The following is a 22,988-nucleotide window of genomic DNA, read 5'->3' as shown; positions in this document are numbered from 1 at the left end:
ATACATAAGCAAGCTCGATATTTGGGTTCCGCATGAACTCAAAGAAGTTCATTTGACGGCGCATATAAACATCTGCAATATGCTCATTAAACATGAGGAAAACGATCCTTTTTTTTTATTGGGTAATTGGGGTAGGGGAACAGCGTTGGGAAATTAGGGAAGGGGAACAGACAAGTTGCTGTCCTTTTGTTCTTCAGTCTAGTTGTGGACGTTGCTTCACTGGCCCATGTTGGTATTGTGATCATTGCGCTCTTCCCGGGTGAGGCAGATCAGTCGCCGGCTTCTGGATAGCCGCTCATGGCAGTTGCTGGCCGCTCATGCTGGCTGCCAGCCACTCATCGTAGTTTATGGCAGCCCACTGCAGCAGGGGCTGCAGCCTACGCCATTGCTGGTGACTCGCGGCAGCCCAGCTCCAGGTCAAGCTGTTGTTCACCATCTTAGCTGTAGAGGGCAGTGTCACTGGCCCCCATGTGGGATCTGAACCGGGGCCCTGCTGCTCAGAGCTGGCATCCCAAGCCAGCTCTTAACCAATGCATCACTCGGCCGGCCCCGAAAATGATCCTCTTTTGAAGAGACTGATAACTGGTGATGAGAAGTGGATTGTTTATACAATGTGGTGTGCAAATGGTCTTTGTCCTGACGTGATGATTCACCTCAAACAACATCAAAAGCAGACATTCATCAGAGGAAGGTTATGCTCTCAGTGTTGTGGGATTTTAAAGGTGTCGTGTATTTCGAGCTCCTACCAAGGAACCAAACAATCAATTTGAATGTGTACTGTTGGCAATTGGACAGTTTGAACGAATCCATCATCCAGAAATATCCAGAGTTCGTTAATTGTAAAGGGTTGTGTTCCATTGTGACAACGCAAGACTACACACAAGTCTGATCACCCGTCAAAAATTATTGGAGCTTGGATGGGATGTGTTGCCATACCCACCATACTCGCCTGACCTTGTGCCATCAGACTTCCACTTATTTTGCTTTCTTCCAAACTTTTTGCATGGTATAATGTTCAATTCAGATGAGGCTTTAAATCAGTACCTTGTTCAGTTTTTTGCAAATAAAGACAGGTCCTTCTATGAATGAGGAATTATGAAGCTCACTGAAAGATGGCAAAATGTTATCAAACAAAATGGGCAATATATCTTTGATCTTTGTTCTTTATCAATAAATGACCTTTGAAAAACATAGACAAAATACGTCATGCCTTTTCCGAAGACCCAATAGAAAATATCAAAGTCAGGATTCCATCTTGCAGACTTACCAATTAAATTGTGCTGCCAAGGCCGGCCAAGTGGCTCGTTGGTTAAGAGTTGGCTTGGGAGCATGAGCTTTGCGCAGCAGGGCTCTGGTTCGGATCCCACATGGGCCAGTGACACTGCCCTTTACAGCTAAAATGGTGAAGAACAGCTTGACCTGGAGCTGGGCTGCCATGAGTCACTGGAGATGGCGTAGGCTGCAGTGGGGCTGCATTGGGCTGTCGTGAGCTACCGTGAGTGGCTGGCAGCCAACGTGAGCAGCCAGCAGCTGGCGTGAGCTACCGTGAGACGTCATGAGCGGCCGTCCAGTGGCCAGTGACCATCTGCCTCAGCCGGGAAGAGCACAGTGAGCACAATACCAACATGGGTTGGTGAAGCAACGTCCTCCACAACTAGACTGAAGAACAAAAGGACAGCAACTTGTCTGTTCCCCTTCCCCAATTCCCCAATAAAATCTTAAAAAAAAAATGATTTGTAAAAGAAGACTAGCAAATAAAAAGCATATAGGTTGTCCTGGAGTTCCTAGCCAGTGCATTAAGCAAGAAAATAAAGACATGCAGAGCTGAAAGAAATAAACTATTCTCGGTAAACATGATTCCGTATATAGAAATTCCAAGAAGAATCCACACAAAAGCTACTTGAACTAAGTGACTTTTAGCAAGGTCATAGGATACAAGACCAACACACCAAATTCAGTTGCATTTCCATATAATAGTGACACACAGTTGGAAATTAAAATGAAAACAATACCATTTACAAAAGTACCAAAAAGCATGATGTACTGAGGTATATTTCTCAGAATATGTGCAAGATCTGCATCCGGAATATTGCAATGAAAGATCCAGTTAGGGCCGGCCAAGTGGTGCATTGGTTAAGATCTGGCTTGGGGCGCCAGAGGGCCCTGGTTCGGATCCCACATATGAGGGCCAATAACACTGCCCTCTACAGCTAAGATGCTGAACAACAGCTCAACGTGGAGCTGGGTTGCCGTGAGTGGCCGGCAATGGTGTAGACTGCAGCACCTGCTGCAGTGGGTTGCCATGGGCTACTGTGTGTAGCCAGCAGCCAGCGTGAGCGGCTAGCAGCCACAGTGAGCGGACATCCAGAAGCCGGCGACTAATCTGCCTCGCCTGGGAAGAGCGCAATGATGGTGCCAACTTGGGCCAGTGAAGCACAACTAGACTCCACAACTAGACTGAAGAACAAAAGGACAACAACTTGTCTGTTCCCATCCCCCAATTCCCCAAGGAAAAAATATCTAAAAAAAAAAAAAAGAAACATCCAGTTAGATGGATATACCATGTTCATGAATTCTAAGACTCAATATTATTAACATGTCAGTTTTCCCAAAATTGATGTATAAATTCAATACCAGTAAAAATCCCAACATAACATAAAAATTGATAGGCTGATCTCATATGGAAACATATAGGAACTAGAATAGCCAAACAATGCTGAAAAATAACTTTTGAAAAAGTTAAAAGACTTAATAGTACCTCATTTCAAAATTTGCTATAATAAAGTTTTAAGTGAAAAAAAATTATTTTTGGCTTGCAAAGCTATTGAATATGTTTACCATACTAAAGGAGATAGTACACAAACTGACTTTACAGTTATAAATATATTAATCTTTTATGATCATTTAAAATCCCTGAGCATCTGTTACAATAAGCACATAGCACTGATCTTGTTCTATAATCAAGAGAAATTTTAGAGCCACAGTTCTGTCTGGTTTTCCATATATCTAGGTATGTAGGCTTATGAAAAGTACCTGGTTAAGGGAAATGTGGGCTGGATCTGGAGAAGAGGAAGACTAAAAGAAGTTTGTTACTGCGAGTAACGGGTTTATTAGTTTATTTCCAAACCAGAGTAATTTTTAAAATCTAGTCAAGTTTTCTGCCCACTACGAAGTCCCTTCAGTTATTTCACGGATGTTGGGTATTAGAAAATAACACCCAAATCATTTCACCAAGGTAATATATCTAAGGACCCAAAGTGTTGGTGAGGTTAGGAGGCGGGGCCCGTCCCAGTATCAGCTTTCTAAGGCCATTCCCTCTCGCTCCGTCCCACTGTCACGCCGTGTCCCCAGCAGTTCCTTTGGCCTACGATGCTCTCCTCATTTCTAAGTACTGAAAGCCATCATTTCGAGGTCCGCCGTTCAACTTCACCTCGGCTCCATCCTTCTCTTATGGGACTCACCGTGTTTGAACCAACTAATTTTTACCTTTAAATTTATCTTTATTGACGCATGCGCTCTCTTGTTCTAGTTTTCCAACTCTCACGCTATTACTTAGAATTCGGCTGCGCTATTACTTAGAATTCGGCTGCCCGTAGAAGAGAAAATACGGGCTTTGCAGCTGGACACTGTTATATGCCGGCACGCTCACCGAACGAGCTGGGGCAGGTTCCGCAGATGCGTCCGCCCCGGCGGCGCGGGGAACCCTGGGCCCTCGCCCGCCTTTCCGCTCCGGGCTGCGCCGGGCAGTCACGTGGCTGGAGGATCGGGCTGCGCGCGACGTGGAGGCTCGGCGCCAGGTGAGCGCCCTAAAGGGGGCGCGGGGGCGCGAGGGCGGCGGGGTCCTACTAGCCGAGTCTAAGTTCCCAAACCCTGCGTCGTGGAGGGTGCCGTCGTCAGACCTGGAAGGTGGGAACCGCGAGTGGGGTGGACCCCGGGGCGGGCGGCGCACATCCGTGGAAACTCCGCAGGTAGTGGACAGGCTGGCAAATTGTCTCTTTTTACCCTGATGCTAGTTGAATGGCCTCGTCTGACATGAAAAGATATAAGGAATAGATTTGAAAGACCCTGTGTCTGACTCTCTCCCCTCCTCCTTTATTTATTTACGTTTCTGTTAATTTTGAGCCTTAACGTTACAGCGCACTAATGGGATGTAGCATCCTGGATTGGATCCTGGAACAGAAAAAGAACATCAGTAGAATAACTTGGGACAGTCTAATCAAGTCTGTGGTTTAGTTAATGTTAGCTTATTAATTTTGATAAATGTACCCTAATATTAACATTAGAGGAATCTGGACAAAATACAGGCGCTCTCTGTATTATCTTTACAACTTACTGTAAATCTAAAATTATTTTAACAGAAAAAGTTAAAAAAACAAAATCCTACGGTCCTATGCAGCAGGCTGTTTTTCATTAGGCAGGAGTCCTGCCAGTTCTTTCCTCTTTTCCAGGCCTGACAAGAATTAGGTGTCTGTTTGACCAACTTATTTGCTAAGGCAAGAGTTGTCCGGCTAGTTAGTGGGTGTGGATCCTTCTAGTCCAAGTTTTTCTGTCAGGAAACTGTTTTCTTTTTGAAATCCGTCCGTCAGATGTCTTTGGAACACCTGTTATGCCCAAGCAAATGAGACATATGCACTCCCTGCACTAGGGGAGTGTGCAATAAAGGCATTAGGTAGGAAGTGAGGACAATTAAAAAGTACGATATAGGACAAGGAGGGCTTCGAGGTAGGAGAAATCACATCTAGCCCAGGGGAGTCCAGAAGGCTACTGGAGGGAGTGGCTGTCATGAACTGAGGGGGGCCTGAGAGGAAAAAGCATTCCTAGCACTAAGAATGGCATTAGCAGGGCCGGCTGAGTGGCTCAGTTGGTTAAAAGCTCGCTCAAGAGTTTGCGCTCTGAGCAACAGCGGTTCGAGTCCAGCCCGAACTGAGCAGCCGCTGAGCTGCCGACAAGTAGCCGGATGGCTCAGCTAAAAAAAAAAAAAAAAAGGCATCAGCTGAGGCTTGCAGGTGAGCAGGCTGCGGAGGCCTGGGAGCAGGTGCAGTCCCTCTGACGTGGAAGCAGAAAGCATGCCCAGGGAGTACTAACAGCTGAAACAGGAAGTGAAATCAGGGTTCTTGTTGTAGCAAATAGGGTGCCACTTTATTATATATGCCATGGGAGCTATGGAATGTTTTAGGGCAAGAGATGGGTATCATTGGATCTGTGCTTGGAAATGATTGACTTGGCAACAGTGTGTAGCGTAGCTTGGAGTAAACCAGTTAGGGAACTTGGTTTAGCCCAGGAGAAGTAACGAGAAATTCAGCCAGAGCTGTGAAGTTAATGTGCAAAGAAGGACATGGTTTGGGGAGATTTTGTGAATCTAGAGGGCTTGACAACTAACTGAAGGCACCAGAGAGAAGGAGGAAAAAAGAAAAAGCAATTCTACAGCTTTGGGCCTGGTGTTTTAAGAGCATGGTTGATGCGTTTGCAGAAATAGAGGGCACAGGAGGAGGTCTGGCTGAGGTGGGAAGTGGGGAGGGTAGTTAATTTGTTTTTGAACAAGCTGTGTTTGAATTGCTGGCAGGATATCCAGCTGGAGTTGTGTATTTAAGACTGGAAGCCAAACAAATACACAAGGGACAGGAAGCGGAAAAGGAGCCTGAACAGGCAGATAGGAGAGTCCGGTATTCCTGTGGGGTTGGGGAGTCAAGGTGGATCAGGGGCCTGGGCATGGTGAGTCAGGAGTCACAGCTTCGGCAGAGGTGGAGGTGGCTGAGGAACGAGACTAGGTCTTGGATTTAGCAATTAGGAAGTCACTGGCCACTTTCTAAAAAGCTGTTTTAGTACAGAAGTAGGAAGATAGTCTGCTCACGGTCTGCAGTATGTTCATCCTATGGCCTTTCCCAAGTGGCCAGAGCACTGAACAAGGAGCCAGCAATATGGTTCCTTGTCCTTGCTCTGCCACTACCTGTATAATTTGGGGCAAGTCATATATGCCTGAGATGGCGTAGGAAGATATATCCCTTAATAAGACCAGAAGTGCCCTTAGTCCTAGTAACACCTCATAGTTCATAGGACTAGGGTTCCATGGGCACACTTTAGTAAATGCAGATATAGAATGAGGATTTTAGAGCTCTAAAGAACTAAGAAATCTTATCCAATCCCCTCATTTGACAAAGAAATTAACATTCAAATTCTAATTCAGTAAACATTGATTTCAAATATATCAATGATGCCCAAATTTAGGCTTTATATAACTCTATAGAGTAGTTATGCTTAAACCCATTTTGGAGATTTGAAAACAGACTCCAAGAAGTTAAATGATTTGTCCAGGATCACAGAGCAGCAAGTGATGGAGTGAAATATGAAGCCAGATCTCCTGAGGCCAGGCCTTCTCCGTCTCACATCCTGCTGCCTCCCTGGTTGTCAACATTGAATGCTTTTTTTTTTTTTTTTAAGATTTTATTGGGGAATCGGGAAAGGGGAACAGACAAGTTGCTATCCTTTTGTTCTTCAGTCTAGTTGTGGAGGACGTTGCTTCACTGGCCCATGTTGGTATTATCATTGTGCTTTTCCCGGGTGAGGCAGTTGCTTGCTGGCCATTGGACGGCCATTCACGGCGGCTCATGGCAGCTCACAAAAGCTCACGCCCGCTGCTGGCCAGCCCCACTGCAGTCTACGTGGTTGCTGGCGACTCACAGCAGCCCAGCTCCAGGTCGAGCTGTTGTTCACCATCTTAGCTGTAGAGGGCGCAGTGTCACTGGCCCTCATGTGGGATCCGAACTGGGGCCCTGCTGCTCAGAGCTGGCACCCCAAGCCAACTCCTAACCAACATGCCACTCGGCTGGCCCAACAATGAATGCTTTTAAAACTAGTCCAGTGGAAAAAAGTGGGAGGGTACACAGCCAACAGTTCCCGAAGTTACATTTAAAAAAAAAGTAAAGCATTGGTCTACGTGAAAGCTTATTATTATGTTCAACTCTGAATAGCAGAAAGACATCCCCATGATGGCTGAATATACACAGTGCATTAAAAAATATTCTTAGGCAATCCTGTGATTGCTTATGCTTTCCTCTCAATGCTTTTTTCCTTTGTGTTGACCAATTCCATTTTCTTCACTGCTGGCTTCCTAACCGTGACCACACCCTCCTAACAGAGATGTGAGTTGCATTTATTAACAGGAATCTGCTGCACTAGAAGTAAAACACAGCCTCTTATATAATAAATAATTTACTATCTACCCTGACAAATAAAAATAGACAAACTTACTTATAGATGCTACTGTCACTAAAAAAAAATGTTGCTGATTTAAGGCATCCAGTTTAATAATTTTCTTATCTAGGAGGGCACAACTCACAACACACTTCTCATCTTGTCCCCTAATCCAGTTAAAGGTCCCTTATTTTTTTTCTGTGTTTCAAACAATTTTTAACATCATATTATTGAGTTATAATTTACATATGATAAAATGCACCATATAAGTATACAGTTGGATTTGTTTTGGCAAACCATCATTTTAGTCAAGATATAAGATTTTTCCATCACCCCAAAAACTTTCCTTGTGCCTTTTGAAGTTTACCTTCCCACCCCAGGCAACTATTGATCTTTTGTCTGCCATGTACATCCATTTTGCTAGGATTTCATACAGTATATCAGAAATTCATTATTTATTGCTGAATATATTCTATGGACATACTAGCATTTGTCTGTTTTCCTGTTAATGGACATCTGTGTTGTTTCTAGTTTTGGGGTAATTTGAATAATCCTATGGACATTCATGCACACATTTCTGTATGAACATCCGATTTCATTTCCCTTGGGTAAATACCAAGAGTGCAATTGCCGGGTCGCTGTTTAAAATAAACTGTCAAACTTTTCACAGTGTTTGTACCATTTTATACTCCCACCAACAGTGCATATGGATGTCCACATCCTCAGCAACACTTGGAATTCGCAGTAGTATGTGGTGGGATCTCATTGTAGTTTAAATCGACAGTTCCCTGATGACGAATGATGATGAGTGTCTTTCCATCTATGTATCTTCTTTTATGACGTATTACTTTAAATATTTTAAGGGCCTTTGTTTTTAAACATTGAAAATATATTGACCCTAAAAGCAACAGGAAACCTTTCATACATGATCAGATTTATTTGGCGTCTATGTGTGTTTTAATAGTGGAAGAATAAGAGAGAGATCTCAGCAAAAAATGAGGCTTAATTATTAATTTTTAAAGTCCTGGTAAGCAACTACTTAGAACAGCAGGATATTTAGAAAAAGATGTCAGATGTGTTTTTCTTTTTTAATGAGTTGTGAAAAGAATGAAATATTTCTAAATTACAGCAAAGCAGCTGTTTTGAAATATTTGGCGGTGGTGAAAGTCTCTCTTAACTGTACTCTGTACTACAAGTACAAAGCTGAGCATTTCAGGTGCTCTCCAGCCACCAGGTAGGCCACTGTCATCAGGTAGGTGCCTACAATGATCTCCACATGGGGAGGGCTGGGTGATTTCTCTGTAGGGTATTTTACCGGGAGATGTTTTCTTCTAGTAAGAACAGCAGGCAGTTAGCCTTGTTTTTCTGCCCTACAAGCAAGTGTTTCAGTTTGTATATTCCTTCCTTGCTTTATTCTTTTATGAAACAAATATTTATTGACGACTGATTTTGTCTCAGATATTGATTTAGGCATTGGGAATGCGGTGGTGATCCAAACAGACAAAAACTTCTGCTCTTGTGGAGCTTACATTCCTCTTAGGGCCATTTAGAGTGGGTTTGGATTCTGGCAGGGTAAAATTTTCAGCATGTCCTGCCTGTTGAGAGGATCCTAGGCAGGATGGAGCCACCTTGAGCTTTATTGGGCTCCTACATTTGTACTACCTTCTCCCTTTTAGTGAAAATGAGTAAAATATGGAGGAGTATGTTAAAAGGCCATAAGTGCTAAGGAGAAAGATAAAGCAGATAAGAGGGACAGGGATTTTAGATGGGGTGCCAGGAAAGGCCCCACTGAGAAAATGACACTGAAGAAAAGACCCACAGGTGGTGAGGAAGCAGCTGTGCAGCTGTCGGGAAGAGCATTCCCCCAGGTAGCCGGAGCACAGAGCTCTGGGCCAGGAACGCCTGGCACTGTCAAAACACTGGGGAGGCCCAGGCAGTCGGCCTGGGATGAGAGGGAGGGGCAGAGATGAGCAGACAGCCCTTAGCAGTTCAAAAGGCTCTGGTTTTTGCCCTGATTGCTTGTGAAATGGTGGAGGGTTTTGAATATAGGTGCACGGCATGATTTGAGAAAGACAGGTGGGGCACCTTTCCCTCCCACCTGTCACTGTCCCAAATAGAACACCCCTGCTAATTGCACAGAAATGGACCACCTGGGGCTGTAGGCGAGCCTGGAAGAGCCCTGAGCACCTAAAGTGGGTAACGGGGCTGTGAAGGGACAGAGGCAGGATAGTCTTAGTCATTGGAAGCCTCGTTTTTAGAGACTTCTGAATTTTATATAGCTCTTTGGCTTGTGAAAACCAGACCCTTTCCTTTATAAGCTTGTACATCAAGAGTATTCTGTTTCCTTGGCAAAGGCTTTGCCTTGTCCTGATTAGTAGGTTACTACATTCAGTAAAAGCCTTTCCTGCCTCCTTACAATCCTCTGCAATCTTTGAAATAAGAAGTTGGAATTTTTCTTACCTATTAAAAAGTCCTGAAATGTTAAAGACCTTGAATTTGGATTGCATTTGTGTGCTCATGCTTTGCTGGGATAGTTGTGCCTGCATAATACAGAAAGGAACTTTTCTTCCCTGAAAAACCCAACTTTCTTATCCTGATGGTGCTTTAACTACTGTTTTTCTTAACTACAGATAACCTGTTTTTCCGTATGGTAAAGACGACACCTGGCTGATGAGCAGCGTGGTGAGGCCACTGAGTGAGGCAGAGGTGCAGACCTGGGAAACCGAGGACGATGACATGGCAGAAGGCGATTTAGGGTATGGCCTCGGAAGAAGGCCCGGTGGTATTTATGAAGTGCAAATTTCACATTTATTTCCGTCTAGAAAAAGATCAGATGAACGGAACTTTAGCCCTCCCCCATTTCCAATAAAGGGGGAAGAAAGAAGTGGTGCTGTTTTTCAGCATTCCAGGCGTGAGAGCTTGCAAGATACATACCCTGAAGGGCCCAGAATTTCCCATCCCAGACGACAAAGTAGCACCGGTAAGAAAGCCTAGGGTCCTCTCCCTCCTCCTCTTCCCCTGTGAATTTGACCAGTGCTTCCACCCTTTCAACACAGTTAAATGGGTCGCCAGAGTGGATTTTAGAAATTTATCTTTATTCCCCTCTTGGGATTGGTGATAGTTAAAAATTAATTGATGTTTCTATCAAGACAAAATTAATCATAACTAAAAATAAATTATGCTGTACATTAAGGAAGGAATAAAATTGAGTCATGTTGTGATAGAATGATGCAACTCCAGTGCTTGGGAGCCTGTGGATGAGTCCACCATGCCTGCCCTGTGTGGCACAGAGCTTGTGTGGCTGAAGCTTTTGCAATCCACATTGTAAAACTTCCCCCACCAAAGTGGAACAAACACAGATTAGAACAGCACAAAAATAATTTAAGAAACATGTTTCAGATATACAAACACTGTTGTAGCTGGGGAATCTGTCCCCATCCTGCAAAATCCTTCTTGGAATTAGGATGGGATTATTTATATATTTTTTCTTCCAATTCCTTATCATGCACAGAGAATGGATACTGTTTTGCAAGCAAGATATTGAAAACTGAACATGATGCTAAGATGCCTTTGTAAAAACATGAGGAAACCACTGGGATAGAAACAAGATGTGATAGTGATAGTAATACTATGAGCTCCTGTTTGTTGGGTTAAGGACTTTTGTCTTTTTTGTCAAAGTTGACCTGATCCTAAGTAAGAATATTGTGTTAGTTTCCTATTGCTAATAAGTAATTTCCTAAGTACCAGAAATTGAATGGCTTAAAACAACACAAATTTATTATCTTATACTTCTGTCAAAGAACTGTAAGGTCCAAAAGGTCCAAAACGGGTTTCACTGGGCTAAAATCAAGCAAGGTGTGTGCAGGGCTGCATTCATTCTGTAGGCTCGAGGAGAGAATCGTTCCCTTGCCTTTTCCAGCTTCTAGGGCCCACCTGCATTCCTTGGCCTGTGATCCCCATCCTCCATGTTCAAAGCCAGCAATGGCTGGTTGAGTCTTGCTCATGCTGCATCACTCTGACACTGAGTCTCCTGCCTCCCTCTTTCATTTATAAGGACCCTTGTAAGTACATTGGGCCCACTGGGTAATCCAGGATAACCTCCCATCTCCAGGTACTTAATTTAACCACATCTGCAAAATGCCTTTTGCCATGTATTCGCAGGTTATGGGAAGTAAAATGTGGACATCGTTGGAGGCCATTCTTCTGCCTACCACGAGTATTAATAAAACAGAACTCACTGTCAACCTAATGTCACTTTTGTACCTCCTTGGAACCCTGTATCATTAGAGTAAAAACATGATTAGGTTTTGCCTTCGATACTGTCATGTTGATGAAAGTTCAGAATAGCAAAAAAAAAAGTGTTTTGAGAAATTTTTAATATCCCTCAAAATATACTTTCTAAACGTGTTTTCTTTTACTTCTTTCCCTCTTGCTTGTAACTTACCACTTTAATGTTTTTCTGTTGCCAGTGAGACCAAATGAAAATGAAGCTCCTGGAAAGCCAGTTTAATGTGTCAATTGATCACATTAAGGAGAAAGTAATTGGAGTTCAGGAGTCGTCTAGTCATTCTCTTTGGAAAAAATTAAATACAGGTTATTTCTTAGCTATTCATCTCACTATATTGGTCAAACAAGCCAAACACAAAAATTTACTTATTTCACTCACCAACATTCATGTTTTTTATATTGTGTGTGGACAAAAAAGGGGTCACATACTAAACCTGAAAAGTTCAGGGGCGGCCCGTATGGCAGGCCTTACAATCCCAGAGACTGAAAGTAACCACACAGGATGGTTTGAGTTTAAAAATTCCCAACTGAAAGCAAGTCATGGCAGGTAGCCTTGTCTAAACCTGTAACTTGACAAAGGTCAGTCTTTACCCTAAGTGAGAAGACTGTCTGTTATCTTTTTTGCATCTAAGATAACATACCCTTGAAATGTCAGAGTCATCTCCTTTGCCAGACCCCTGAGAGCACAACCACCACACCCAGCTGGAGACCACAACCCCTCATTGTTATCTTGCTCTCCCACATACCATCTCTAGGTGCTGCGAATGCTGTTAACTATCCTGTACCCACCAATGTAAAAGAAGTATGTGTTTTTCTATTGTGCCTTTTTATCCAGTCCTAGACATTTCCCCGCCTTCCTTTCTAATGTGTAAAATAAACTCCAAAACTGCCATTCTCTGGAGGTTTTCTCAACCTATTGAGACTTTGCTTCCCAGCAGTTGTCAGTTTGGCTTAAATAAACTCATAAAAACTCTCTACAGGTTTGGACATTGACATGTATTTGTATGTAGTAACTAACTAATTCGTTAACAACAGCTTTATTTTAGAGCCCTTTTAAAAGTATTTTTATTCAAAAGTATGTGTCTTTTCATTTATGAAAATTTTGTTTTTTGAGCTCAGCCATCCTGCCACCTGTTGGCAGCTCAGCGGCAGCTCAGCTCGGGCCGGGAATCGAACCGGCAACCCTGTTGCTCAGAGCTCGCACTCTTGAGCAAGCTCTTAACCAATTGAGCCACCAGAGCTCGCACTCTTGAGCGAGCTCTTAACAACTGAGCCACTTGGCCAGCCCCTATGAAATCTTTTTTTTTTTAAAGATTTTATTGGGGACTTGAGGGAGGGGAACAGCGTTGGGGAATCAGGGAAGGGGAACAGACAAGTTGCTGTCCTTTTGTTCTTCAGTCCAGTTGTGGAGGACGTTGCTTCACTGGCCCATGTTGGTATTATCGTTGTGCTCTTCCTGGCTGAGGCAGATCGGTTGCCAGCCATTGGACGGCCGCTCATGGCGGCTCACGGCAGCTCACGCTGGCTGCCAGTCACTCACGCTGGCTGCTGGACGCTCACGGTAGCTCACGGCAGCCCACTGCAGCAGGGGCTGCAGCCTACGCCATCATTGGCCACTCACGGTAGCCCAGCTCCAGGTCGAGCTGTTGTTCACAATCTTGGCTACATAGGGCACAGCATCACTGGCCCATGTGGGAATTGAACCAGTGGCCCTGCTGCTCAGAACTTGTACTCCCAAGCCAAGTCTTAACCAACTGAGCCACTCGGCCGACCCCTTAAGCTATTTTTGTCATTATTTGGTTTATTATAATTCTTTCCTCTTTGTAATTTAGAGGAAACCTGTGTTTGATATTTTGTAAATAAATGTCCTGTAATTAAATAGTTAAAATGTTTTCCTTTTTTTTCTATTAGATTCTAATTCAGAATTGTCAAATGTAGAATTAAAGCAACGTCTTGATGAAACATTAGAGGTGAGTACTCTGGCTAATATAAAAATTCTCATGTGAATAAAGTCCCCAGATACATGTTTATTTAAATAATACTAAAATTGTATGGACAGCAAATGTTGGCTTTCTAGATATTTTCAAAGAGCCTTGGTGTAAAGCTCATGTCTTTCAGTTGGCCTCCTCAGTTTCTTAGCCTCCTCATCTCTCAAAAAGCCTCTTTATGTAAACACATCCCAGTTCTCCTTTCTCCTCTTCTACTACTTCTCTAATCTCCTCCTGGAAAAAATAGTTATTACTTCCTTCCTTCTGTCTTCCCTGTATGTGTGGCTTAAAATAACCTGGCTTAATTTAACCTCTTTGAGGTGAGAAGACCAGAAATTATCCCAAGTGGTCTGAGGAGGCCGTCCAGCCTGGGAGTAGACATTTCTGAGGGGTGCCTGTCCTGTGGGAACCAGAAGCCCATCTTAGTGTCTGTTTGTGACTCTTTTTGTGAAAGCTGCTGTAGTAGTTTCCTAGGGCTACTGTAACAACGTACCACAAAATAGGGATTTAAAGTAACAGAGATTTATTCTTTCAGCTTTGGAGACTTAGAAGTCTGACACCAAGGGGTCAGTGGGCCATACTCCCTCTAAGAGCTCTATCAGAGAATCCTTTGCCTCTTCCTGGCCTCTGACGGTTGCCCCCGACAATCCTTGGCTTGTAGCTGTATCACTCTGGTTCTGTCTCTGTCGTCATATGGCCTTCTCCCCTGTGTGTCTGTGTCTAAATTTTTCTTGTCTTATAAGGACACCAGTGATTGGATTGGGTTTACCTAATCCAGTCTGACCTCGTTTTAACTCGATTACATCTGCAAAGACCCTATTTCCAAATAAGGTCACAGTCACAGTACCAGGAGTTAAAACGTGAACATTTCTTTGTGGGGGACATAATTCATAATAGCTACTGTAGTTGTGTGAATTACCATAGTTATGTGGCCTAAAGATTTTTAAAAAAAAATTCTTATCTGTGTGGCCTAGATGGGTAAAAACAAGATTTGCGCTTTGAATTATAAATGGCACCTGATAGTAAGGCTCTCAATTTTGGCCTGTCTGGTCCACTGATAAAGCCTGGAGGAATTTCCAACCTCATTTATAAGCTCAGAGTGCTCTGAGTCAAAGCACATGCTGAGCTTAAATGTAGACTCTCCCAATTGATCATTTTGGGTTGTGTATCTCGCAGATAGGAAGATGAATTTTATTTTTCTCCTCAGGAGGTCGAAATTTTAAAAACTGAACTTGAGGCATCTCAAAGACAACTTGAAGGTAAAGAGGAAGCACTGAAAATTCTTCAAAGCATGGTAAGAAGTTCTTTTTAAACTTTCACATTCCAAAGTGAAAATGGTGTATGGTTTTAACTTTTAAAACAAAAGTAGCAGTATTTAATATAATTGGTGGGTTTTTTTGAGGTTTACTTACTTTAAGTTTTATTGAGATAATTTACGTGCTATGAATTTCACATGTTTTAAGCATACAATTAATTTTTACTACAACTTAAGAATTGTGCAACTATCACCACAATCTAATTTTAGCACATTTTTTTTAAAGATTTTTTTTTTATTGGGGAATTGGGGGATGGGAACAGTGCTGGGGAATTGGGGGAAGAGGAACAGACAAGTTGCTGTTGTTTTGTTCTTCAGTCTTGTTGTGGAGGACGTTGCTTCACTGGCCCAAGTTGGCACCATCATTGNGATAGCTGCCATTATAATTAGGCTTTAATAACAAATATAGTACATGGACCATAATTTTAATATTTTACCTTTACTGAAGGTGTGGAATTTAAAGTCTTCAGAGTACATAAACAAGCTAACAGCTAGACATTAACAGTTCATTAAGTAAAGCATAAGATCACAGTCAGGATCAACTATGGGAGGTCTCTGAAAGATGACATTCAGTATTATTTTCAGTGGTGTTGTTTGGAATGGCCCACGGCAGTACTAGATGCAGCCCTTAACTTAGCATCGTCCCTTCTTCCTTGTTGGGCAGAACACACAAAGGGCCCCTCTAGGATAATGAGGTCCAAGAGTTGGATTGACAGGGAATTGACAGGCACCACAAGGGAAATTTCTGGTAATCTAGTTCAGAGTGGGCAGCTACTGTAAAAGAGAACTGGCAAGTACTAATTAGTTTAAGCGGATGAAATAGACCAAAGACAGACAAGTACACCCGCGCCAGGCAGGGAGATTGCGTTTGCTAATAGGACTCAGCATTCACACAAGAATTATTCCAGTTTGCTCTGACACCTCTCAAACTTTCTTTCAAAACCAGTTGGAACTTTTGCAGAAAAGTAAAGAAGAAGCTTACATAATGGCAGATGCATTCAGAATTGCATTTGAGCAACAATTAATGAGGAAAAATGACCATGCACTAAGATTGACACAAATGGATAAACTGTGTAAAAAAGAAACAAAGTGGAAAAATTGGAAGCACCTTAAAGAGGATGGTAAGTATGAATTATCATGGCAATAATCAGGTGTAATTTCAGTTGTTTTTGGTTATAATCAAAGTTGATTAAGTACATTTAATACAATGGAGAATATAATTGAAATTTTACATATAGTTTTGATTTATTTAAAAATTTAGTAACTATGGGAAAAAGGGATGATTTGATGATACATATATACAGACGAGCTACTGGGATCAACAAAACCATAAAATAACAGGAGAATCTCTTTTTTANGCCGTCACCAGTGACTCACGGCAGCCCAGCTCCAGGTTGAACTGCTGTTCAGCATCTTAGCTGTAGAGGGCAGTGTCACTGGCCCTCATATGTGGGATTCAATCTGGGGCCCTCTGGCATCCCAAGCCAGCTCTTAATCAACGCGCCACTCGGCCGGCCGAAGAACCTGGAATTTTTTACATATATAGCTGACCATTGAAGAACACGAGGGTTAGGGGTACTGACCCCTATGCAGTCGAAAATCTGCATATAACTTTTGACTTCTCCAAAATATAAGTCATCCCTCTGTATCTATGAGGGATTGGTTCCAGAACCCACCATGGAAAACAAAATACACAGATGCTCAAATGCCCCACATAAAATGGCATAGAACAATGCACATAGTCAGCCCTCCACATCCGTGGATTCCCAACTGTGGATTGAAAACAGTATTTTGATCCGAGTTTTGTTGAGTCCACAGATGCAAAATCTGGGGAACAGTGGGGCCAACTATATATTCATTGAAAAAAAATCTGCATGTAAGTGGTCCCATGCAATTCAAACCCATGTTGTTCAAGGGTCAGGTGTATATGTGTACACACACACACACACACACACACACACACACACAAACACACCCTTATATAATGAACCACCTGATGACAAAAGTTAATGAAGAATATTAAAGTGTTTTAAGAATATTAAGGTGGTACCAACTTTTTATAAAATTTTGAGATGATGTTGGTTCTCCCTTCTGAGCAGAAACTATTTTGAAGTGGTGGCTTGAATGGACAAAATAAGCCCTAAGTCAGGTCATGGGCCCAAGCACTTTACACAGTGTAGTGAGTTGTGGCAATGGCCCTGAGTGAGAACTGCACACAGATGGTGCTTCTCAGTACCAGTGATTTGAGCAGATGGAGATTTCTCCTGTATTAGGTTAGTTCTCAGGACAGAAGCTGCTCATCACCACAACCCCTCCCCTTCCTCCCTACCACTCCGTCCTGCAACAAGAGGGAAAAGTGACTGTTTTCTGCTCACCAGTAGATAGCAGGACCCCTTTTGTTCTAAATGGTTTGAGAGCCTCTTGTGAAAACTCTTAATAGAAAAATCTGATAGTTTGGATAGTTGGTACTTTTGATATAATACATGAGCTCTCATCATGTGGTCATCTCACTATCCACAGTTTTGTTGTTTGGTTTTTAATTGAGAATAATTTGCCTTTTTAAGTTCTATTTTTGAAAATCCTACAAATTTTCTAAGAGGAAATGAAAAGTTAAGATACTTCCACATTAGAAATAACATTTTATCTAGTGTTACATATGTATTATCTCACTTGATATCCACTATTCTATCAGATTTTCTGGATAGGACCAGATTTTGTGGGCCATGCCTGTTGTATGTGCATTGCTTGTAAGAAATAAGTATCTGATGTTGGTGTAACAAGATTAGGGGAGGCCAGAGTTAGCCCTCATAACTAAAACATTTTTTAAATTTAGGGAAATATCTTTATTTACAAATATTTTAATTAACGATATTTTGTAGCACAGATATTTTACAATTTTATAACAAAGAATACAACTTATTATATAACTTCTTAATTTTATGTTTNCTCTCTCTCTCTCTCTCTCTCTCTCTCTCGTATCTATCATCTATCAATCTATTAAAAACCCTGAGTTCATACCCATATTTCCAATTTCAGGCCACCACCACAGGGCTCATTTTAGCTTTGCCCCTTTCTACATTTGTAACTCCTATAGTGAGAAACCTGGCTCCTATTACCCAATATATTTACTTATTTTTCCATCACAGAATATGCAGAAAGTAGCTGTAGAATTGCTATACATAACATTGTAAAATAAAACCTACCAACCAGTTTAATATTTGTTTACAGTTTTGTTTTTAGCCTGAGCATTTATAATCAAAATACCTGTGTTCAAAAATTACTTAGTTGGTTTATTTTTTTTTTCAATTGGGGAATTGGGGGAGGAGAACAGTGTTGGGGAATCAGGGAAGGGGACCAGCCAAGTTGTTGTTCTTCAGTCTTCGTTGTGGAGGGCGCCAGTCGCCATCTGGCTGCCCGTTGGCAGCGTATGGTCTCTAAGCTCAAGCTAAGGAAAACAAGTTGCAGGTGGGCATAGCCACCATCCCATGCAGGAGTCAAAACAGCAGCCTTGTTGTTAAGAGCACATGCCCTGTCCACTGAGCCATCCGGGCGGCAGCTCAGCATAAAGTGCCGAGTTCAGTCTTAGTTGCGGGTGGGCGTAGCTCACAATCAAACAGGCAATCTTGTTGTTACACCAGCTGAGCCTTCCTTCTACCTGTTAGCAGCTCAGTGACAGCTCAGCTCAGGCACAGCGTCACTGGCCCATGTGAGAATTGAACCGGCGGCCCTGTTGCTCAGAGTTGGCGCTCTTAAGCCAACTGTTAACTAACTTAGCTGCTCGGCTGGCCCTGGTTTCTTCTTTTTACTCTTTAGTATGGTTACGCTATTCATCTAAGATAATTATTTCTATTTGTATTCTATTTTAGGGTTATTTTTCACTGTCCTTGTTGATTTACTTATTTATTTTTGACTTTGTAAAACACTGATATGCTTCCAAAGTCAAACTATTCAGAAAGGTGTATTATGAGAAGTGTCATTCTCCCCCCACGCCCTCGCCTCTGTACCAACCTCTCGCCGTTCTTCCTTCCCCTCACTGCCTGCAGATAACATATGTATTATTCTCTGCTTTATCCTTCCTGCATTTCTGTTTGCATGAATAGGCAGATATATGTATATTTTCTTATTTCCCCTTCTTTCTTACACAAAAGATAGTTTATTATAGATACTCTTTTGCATTTGATTTTTCCCATTTAATAATATATCCTAGAAATCACTCCATTGTGTGGATGTGCCATACTCAGCCATTCTCCTATATATATCAGCACTTAGATTGTTTCCAGTAGTTTGCGATTATAAACAATGCTGCAATAAATAACCTTGACATGTATAGTTTTGTGTTATTGGAGATATATTTTCAGGGTAAATTCTTAGAAGTAGCATTGCTGGGTCAGAAGGTAAATGCATATGCAGATTTATTAGATATTGCCAATTCCTCTTTATAAGGCGTGTACCACTTTGCATTCCTACCGGCAACACGTGTGGGAGTGCCTGTTTCCCCACAGCCTCACCAAGAGAATATATCATATGTTTTAATTTTTTGATAGTGTTATTTACCTAATTTTTTTTTGTATTTTGTTTTGGCTGCACAGAACCCAGAAAATTCTGATGCACATGTACAGACTTACANAGAGGGCAGTGTCACTGGCCCTCATATGTGGGATCCGAACCGGGGCCCTCTGGCGTCCCAAGCCAGTTCTTAACCATTGCGCCACTCGGCCGGCCCCTTAGCACATTTTCAATACCCCAAAAAGAAACCTTTTACACATTAGCAATTACTCTTTATTCATATCCCCAACCCCAGACAACCACTGATATACTTTCTGTCTTATAGATTTGCCTTTTCTATTGCATGTAAATAGAATTGTACATTATGTGTCTGGATTTTTTGCATTTGGATCCTTTTACTGCATGTTTTTGAGGTACAAGCATGGTATAGAATTTGTCAGAACTTTCTTTTTATTGCCAAATAATGTTCCATTGTATAGATATAGCACGTTTTGTTTATCCATTCACCAGTTAGTTGATGGGTAGTTGGGTTTCCACTTTTTGGCTGTCATAAATAATACTTGTATGAACATTTGTGTACAAGTCTTTGTGTGGCAAATTCTTTCATTCATTCTCACATTCATTGGGAAACAGCCAAACCAAGATCTTCTGACTTTTGAACTATCAAACACGCCACAAAAAGAGGGTTTCTGTGGAAATTCTCATCTCAATTAATTTCTGTTGTCTTAAAATAAAAATGTGAACTTCATCATGCATGTAGGAGTGATTAGAAATTGAATTTATACTGATAGGATTTTTTATTTTTCTTAGGCAATATTTGACAAAGCCACAAGTCATACCCAGGCAGTGCTTCAAAAAACTGTGGAACAAAAGAGATCCTTGGAGAAGGTATCTGCCTTTTTAGCGTGGACTCACTCAATCCAATAAGCTTTCAAATAGAATTTCCTTAAAAGTCACCATAAGATGGGTATGTCATTTGTGCATCCCCTCTGCTAGGTGTGCTTTGACTTCACAAGGTTCATTCCCTTTTGGAACTTACACAGAGATTGTCAAATGGGGAAAGAATTAAGGTTTCTTTTATTTCCCCATTTTAAGGTAGTGGTAGGCCTGCCAAGATGACACTTCCTCTTTTTCTTCTTTTCTTTCTCTGCTTACAAAGCCTGCCTCTTCCTGACCATCTTTACCAAAAAGGTAGTTAGGAATTACCTTCGGCGGTCATGTTCCTGTGCCTGTTGCACCCTCCCTTGATGAGACTGCCCTGGGTCAGACCTCTAGGAGTGTAGTTTACTTGTGGAGCCTGCATGGGTTGAGGGCGGGGATGACGACAAGTCTAGGATCAGACCAGCAAATTTTTAAGCTAAAGAATGTGAAATTTCTCCTAACGTAAGTAAGCTTTGGCAAAACTCTTTTGAATGCTACAAAGGCATGTTGTATATGTTTACAAATATCATAGACATTTTTTGAGCAATAGTTTTTTTTCTCTTTAACCTATTTCTGTGAAATGATTAAGTGATGTATTTCAGCTATTCATAATGTCCTTAAGTGATTTATTTGTAGAATTTTCCATGAAAGTGCTATTTTCTTTCTATAGGAAATAAATGCCTTGCAGTGGGAAATAGAATTTGATCATAATAGATTTAAAAATATAGAGGAATCTTGGACCCAAAAATATGACAGGTTTGTATATTATTATTTCATAGTTTTTATCTGGAAATCTTTAAAGTGTGTGTAATTTAAATGTAGCTTAGGCTTTCTTCTTCTTTGAGCTAATTGTAAGTATTATAAAATTCTTATTGCTTATCCACTTGCCAGCTCCATATTTTTCTGTTAGTGTTAATTTTCTTTTTAAAAAATATAGTATAAACTGCATTTTCAAATACAGTGTAAGAACCATGTTTTCCAAGTTATTTTAGCATTGGCACTATTTTTTCAAACAAAATTTTTTGAGCAGCTCTCTTGTTAGTGTGAATTTAATAACTTTAAATTACAACATACACTTTTTATAAAGTCAATCATTGAGAAATTGATTTTGATACCTGGGGTTATAGATGGCTTTAAAACCTAATCTTTTATTATTTCTTAACTTTTAATTTGAGGTCATTGAAGATTTATAGAAAACTTGTAAGAACAGTACAAGGAATTCTTCTGTATCTTTCACCAAGATTCTCCAAGTGTTAACTCTTTACCACATTTGCTTTATCATTCTTTTTCTTTCTTTTTGTAGTTAAATATGTAGATATAAATATAATTTTTTTATGAACCATAAGAGTAAATTGCGTATATAAGGCCCCATTACTATAAATACTTCAGTTTATATTTTTTAAGGGACATTCTCTTTTCAAACCATAGCACAATTATAAAACCAATAGTATTTTTTAATCTGTAGACCTTATTTAGATTTTCCAATTATCTGAATATGCCCTTATTGCAAAAGAGAGAAAAAAAATTTCCCTTGTTTCAGGATCCAATACAGAATCATATGTTGCATTTGGTCATCATGTCTAAACTTTAGTCCCCTTTAATCTGAAACAATTCTTCAGTGTTTGTCTTTTATAACTTTTACGTTTTTTGAAGAGGACAGGCCACTTATTTTATAGACTTCCCCACATTGGGAATATCTGGTGTTTCTGGATTAAATCCGGGTTATGCATTTTGGGCAGGGTTACCACTGAAGCAATGTTATATTCTCAGTGCATCGCATTAGGAGGCAAGCAATGTTGATTTGTCCCGTTTCTAGGATGTGAATCTTTTTTTTTAAAGAAATTTTATTGGAGAACAGTGAGTTTTTCCAGGACCCTTCAACTCCAAGTCAGGTAGTTGTTTCAATCTAGTTGTAGAGGGCGTTTTTCCAGGACCCATCAGCTCCAAGTCAAGTAGTTGCTTTCAATCTAGTTGTGGAGGGCGCAGCTCACTGGCCCATGTGGGAATCGAACCGACAACCTTGGTGTTAGGAGCCTGCGCTCTAACCACCTAAGCTAACTGGTTGCCCCTAAGATGTGAATCTTGATCACTTGCTGTAGGTATGGTATCTGCCTCCATTCTCCACTGTACTCACAACTTTTCTCTTTGTAATTAGTAAGCATCTTGTGGGGAGATACTTTGAAATTATGTAAGTCTACTGTTCCTCATCAGACTTTCACCCACTAGTTTTACATCCCCTGATTTTTCTGCCTGAAGCAGTTATTACTGTGATGGCTGCCAGATGGCAATTTTTGAATTCCGTTATTCCTTCTACATTTATTTATTGGCATCTTACTGTAAGAGATTTTCTTTCTCCTGTTTGTTTTTTTATTATACAAATTATGGACTCCTGGATGCTTGCGTTATTCAGTGGGTTAAAAGTCATTACTGTAATAAATTCTTTTGATGATTAAAAGTTTCCAGACTTCAGTCAATGGGAACTTCTTGAAACTGGCTTCTGCGGCTTTTTGACACCTTTGTATTATTCCTTGAGCACTTTCTTGCTTTCTCATACAGATATTATAGGCCAGTTCACCCACAATATTAGGCATTGCTTCAAGGAGCCCTGTACCCTTTTAGTGGGGAGTGGTGTTTGGAAATCAAGATCTGAGTGCTAGGCGCTCATTGTAACTGGGGTGTTATTGCTAGGTCTTCTCAGGGGATGGCTGGAAAACACACACATACACCCCACACACTGACACACACATGCACCTCTATCTGATCTCTCTCTCTCTCTCTCT

At 41.3% G+C, this 22,988-nt stretch overlaps 1 protein-coding gene across 1 annotated transcript in view; it reads left to right on the top strand.

The window, feature by feature from the left end:
- The first annotated feature begins 3,000 nt into the window (after positions 1 to 3,000).
- CCDC125 (coiled-coil domain containing 125) overlaps positions 3,001 to 22,988 on the top strand; it is a 33,559-nt gene continuing 13,571 nt past the window's right edge. The window contains exons 1-6 of the mRNA XM_019631158.1: positions 3,001 to 3,797; positions 9,822 to 10,171; positions 13,390 to 13,448; positions 14,674 to 14,760; positions 20,098 to 20,175; positions 20,879 to 20,964. Coding sequence (XP_019486703.1) covers positions 9,862 to 10,171; positions 13,390 to 13,448; positions 14,674 to 14,760; positions 20,098 to 20,175; positions 20,879 to 20,964 — 620 coding nt within the window. The 5' untranslated portion in view covers positions 3,001 to 3,797; positions 9,822 to 9,861. The remainder of the gene's footprint in view (positions 3,798 to 9,821; positions 10,172 to 13,389; positions 13,449 to 14,673; positions 14,761 to 20,097; positions 20,176 to 20,878; positions 20,965 to 22,988) is intronic.

The sequence above is a fragment of the Hipposideros armiger genome, unplaced genomic scaffold (genome assembly GCF_001890085.2).
Source record: "Hipposideros armiger isolate ML-2016 unplaced genomic scaffold, ASM189008v1 scaffold_984, whole genome shotgun sequence".
Taxonomy (NCBI): Eukaryota; Metazoa; Chordata; class Mammalia; order Chiroptera; family Hipposideridae; genus Hipposideros; species Hipposideros armiger.
This window is presented reverse-complemented; position numbering and strand designations above follow the sequence as displayed.